Source organism: Bufo gargarizans, chromosome 8 (assembly GCF_014858855.1).
Source record: "Bufo gargarizans isolate SCDJY-AF-19 chromosome 8, ASM1485885v1, whole genome shotgun sequence".
NCBI lineage: Eukaryota > Metazoa > Chordata > Amphibia > Anura > Bufonidae > Bufo > Bufo gargarizans.
Genome location: NC_058087.1, coordinates 168958326 through 168961726, shown reverse-complemented (window position 1 = coordinate 168961726; position 3401 = coordinate 168958326). Strand labels below are relative to the sequence as shown.

Genomic DNA, 3401 nt, shown 5'->3' with positions numbered 1-3401 from the left:
AACTTCTGAATAGTATGTTTAACTGTAGTTACAGGAACATCAAGCTGTTTGGAGATGGTCTCATAGCCTTTTTATGTTAACATTTTTGTCTATAATTTTCTTTCTAATCTCCGAGACACCTGTCTCCTTAGCTTTCCATGATGCCAAACAGCACAGTGACTACTTTGTACCTGTTAAATAGGCAGACTGACTAAGATTGAAGACACATGTGATGCTAATTACAGTACACACCTTATTTTAACATGTCCCTATGTCTCAAATTATTTTCAATCTTTTCTAGGGGTACTATCATTTTTGTCCAGACTTGTTTCATTAGTTTTTTTTATTTATTCTGTTGAACCACAATTCAAAAGCAATGTCTGATTTTCATTAGCTGAATTTTTATTTATTATTACTTTTGTCAGTTTCAGGTTATTTCCGTGACCATTGTGGGTTTTTCTTTCTTTAACGGAAGGGTACCAAACATTTTGTGGACGTGTGTAGATACTTCTCATACAATCCTGTTTGTTACTATGAGCTCTCGCTTCAGTTTATTACTCTTTTATCTCTATCAGGTTATTGAGAGGATTATTACTGTGTCAGCTTTTCTGGTTAATTAGTAATTGAGGAATTCCATAGCGGGAGATGTTCCCGTCCTTTAAATTCTCCCAATGTTTCATATTTATTTCTGAAAGATTAAAATATATTGATATAAAATCCCAAGAATCATTGAAACCTGATTTAAAGTTATGGGTATTTCAGGAAAGTCCAGAAACAACCGTGTCCCTTATATAATGGGGCCCGAAGTCAGAGTCCAAGCACAGTCCACCAGCAGAACCTCACCAGAGCTCGTCTATGAGAACAATGGCCGCCCACCGGGGAACATTAATGGTAGGAGCACCGATTCCTACTCAGTTTTATTAACCAGGTCCATTATAGGTGTATGAGGTGTGGGGGTTCATTAATTGTTATTATGTTCTTTGAAAGTAAAATTATCTTCCTTGGTTTACCTCAAGAATTGTCTTGAAGGGTTTGTCCACTTCTGAGCAACATTTGACAGTTTAAAAGCTGAGCAACATTGTACGTACTTTGCATTACTTATGGATACAACCTGTGTTATGCTCCAGAGCTGTAGTTACAATTCTGTTGGTTGTTAGTGGAAGCAAAAAGCATTAAAATAGACACACCCTAACAGCTAACCTATATTCTATAATGCGGGGGGATGGTTAGTTTTACCTATATCATATCAGTGCACCGAGTCTCGATTAAAGGCTGCTTTATCCAGAAGGCAAATTACCAGAACGAGCTCTGAATCCAGCAGAATTGTAAATGCAGCTCTAGAGTAAAGGTCATGCCTGTACGTAGTGATTTCACCAGCAGAATAGTGAGTGCAGCTCTGGAGTACAATACAGGATATAACTCAGGATCAGTACAGGATAAGTAATATATGTACACAGTGACTCCACCAGCAGAATAGTGAGTGCAGCTCTGGAATATAATACAGGATGTAACTCAGGATCAGTACAGGATAAGTAATATATGTACACAGTGACTCCACCAGCAGAATAGTGAGTGCAGCTCTGGAGTATAATACATGATGTAACTCAGGATCAGTACAGGATAAGTAATATATGTACACAGTGACTGCACCAGCAGAATAGTGAGTGCAGCTATAGAGTACAATACAGGATGTAACTCAGGATCAGTACAGGATAAGTAATGTATGTACACGGTGACTCCACTAGCAGAATAGTGAGTGCAGCTCTGGAGTATAATACAGGATGTAACTCAGGATCAGTGCAGGATAAGTAATGTAATGTATGTACACAGTGACTGCACCAGCAGAATAGTGAGTATTATATATACTGTATGATAAATCTGCTGCATCTTATTGCTCCATTTCTAACCCTTCCTCGTACCACTATTCTGCATAACGCTGACACCTCCATAATGCCCCCTATAATACATATCCTATAATCTGTTCTCAGGGTCTCTCCACATGGCTTCTCCTTATCTTACATTCTTCTGCCCATGGAAGAGAAGTGCAGGTACCTGGTACAGAGGAGTGGGATGTCCGCCCAGTGTCCGGAGGTGATTGTCCATTCCAAGTGGACGCCACATTTCCACCACGTGTGAAGGTTCATATGAAGATCAACTGTGGGAGCTCTGCACAACAAATGACGGACAGCACAAGAGCCGCTCAATGTCTCCATGGGAATACAGGTAAATAGACAGGTGATCTATCTATCTATCTATCTATCTATCTATCTATCTATCTATCTATCTCATTCTGCCTATAGATAATTTCTGTAGGTAAATCTCTCCACGTTCAAGGCTGTATGGTCAGCCCTATACATTACGTGTACTTAGTGACATCATCTCACGATTACTATGGTTTCTCTATCTGCACGCTAACCATACATGGAAAATATACCATGACCTTAGACCGAAGATTTTTAAAAAGCTTTAAAATAAAAATCACAATCGCTCTACACTATAAAGGGAATTTCCAGGTGTGAGCTTCATGTACCATAGACTCCTCCACTGAGGTCAGCTGACAACCACAATGGCTGCCCCCTGCAAAGTTTATCAGCTGCATTTAGTATTGTAAAAGCTATTTTGCTAATTTTGGCCTCTGATTTCTATCATCTTCTTCCTCCAGCTCCAAGGTGGACAACCACAGAGTCCCGGTGGTCATCAATGAGGCCAGATGTCTCCACCACGGCTGTTTGGACCCTGAGGGTCATGTGGACCTCAGCATGAACTCAGTCCCCATCAGACAGGAGATCCTGGTCCTGCGCCGTGAGATGAGAGGATGTGTCCCCGTCTATAAGCTGGACAAGCAACTAGTCACCGTGGGCTGCACCTGTGTCCGGCCCATCACCCAGTACCTCAGATAAGAGCCTCATGGGTCACCACTGTCTCAGTGGAGGAGTTATCCATCGACCAATCAGGGGACTCTATAATGTGATTTTAGGAGTTAAAGCTGAATTCTGATTGGCTGCTGTTAAGGACTACTTATAAAAACCAGTGTAAGGAAAATAACTGTGGTCGACAGGAACCAATCAGATTTTATCTACTACTGCCGACTACAAAACATGAACAATTTCCATAGGTTGCTATGGGCGACACTTCTAAAAAAAATATGTGCAGAACCGCGTTTTCTCAGTTTTATTATTTAAAGTGTATTTATTGTTTTTATGGAAATATTCTTTATATTTATTTGACAATATTTATATTATTACATAAAATTATTGAAACTATTTAATCAGTCTATTGTTTTAATTAGCTGGAAAAGTGTACAGAAACTCGATGTTTTTTATGGCTGTTAGAGGATGTGAATACTTTTGTAATCACCTTATTTATTGCTCTAATAATTGTAAAATGATAAAAAAAAAGCAACCTTGTAGATCGGAATTCTA

At 39.4% G+C, this 3401-nt stretch overlaps 1 protein-coding gene across 1 annotated transcript; it reads left to right on the top strand.

The window, feature by feature from the left end:
* Nucleotides 1-773: 773 nt before the first annotated feature.
* On the top strand, nucleotides 774-2879 carry LOC122945483 (interleukin-17F-like). The gene is made up of 3 exons (XM_044304549.1): nucleotides 774-870; nucleotides 2118-2202; nucleotides 2642-2879. The coding sequence occupies exons 1-3, from the start codon at nucleotides 774-776 to the stop codon at nucleotides 2877-2879; spliced, it is 420 nt and encodes a 139-aa protein (XP_044160484.1).
* Nucleotides 2880-3401: the final 522 nt, after the last annotated feature.

Coding starts and splice junctions, on each gene's coding strand:
- LOC122945483 (XM_044304549.1), top strand. CDS start 774: ATGGGGCCCGAAGTCAGAGTCCAAGCACAGTCCACCAGCAGAACCTCA. Junction 871..2,117: donor CCCACCGGGGAACATTAATG/GTAGGAGCACCG, acceptor CCACGTGTGAAG/GTTCATATGAAGATCAACTG. Junction 2,203..2,641: donor ATGTCTCCATGGGAATACAG/GTAAATAGACAG, acceptor TTCTTCCTCCAG/CTCCAAGGTGGACAACCACA.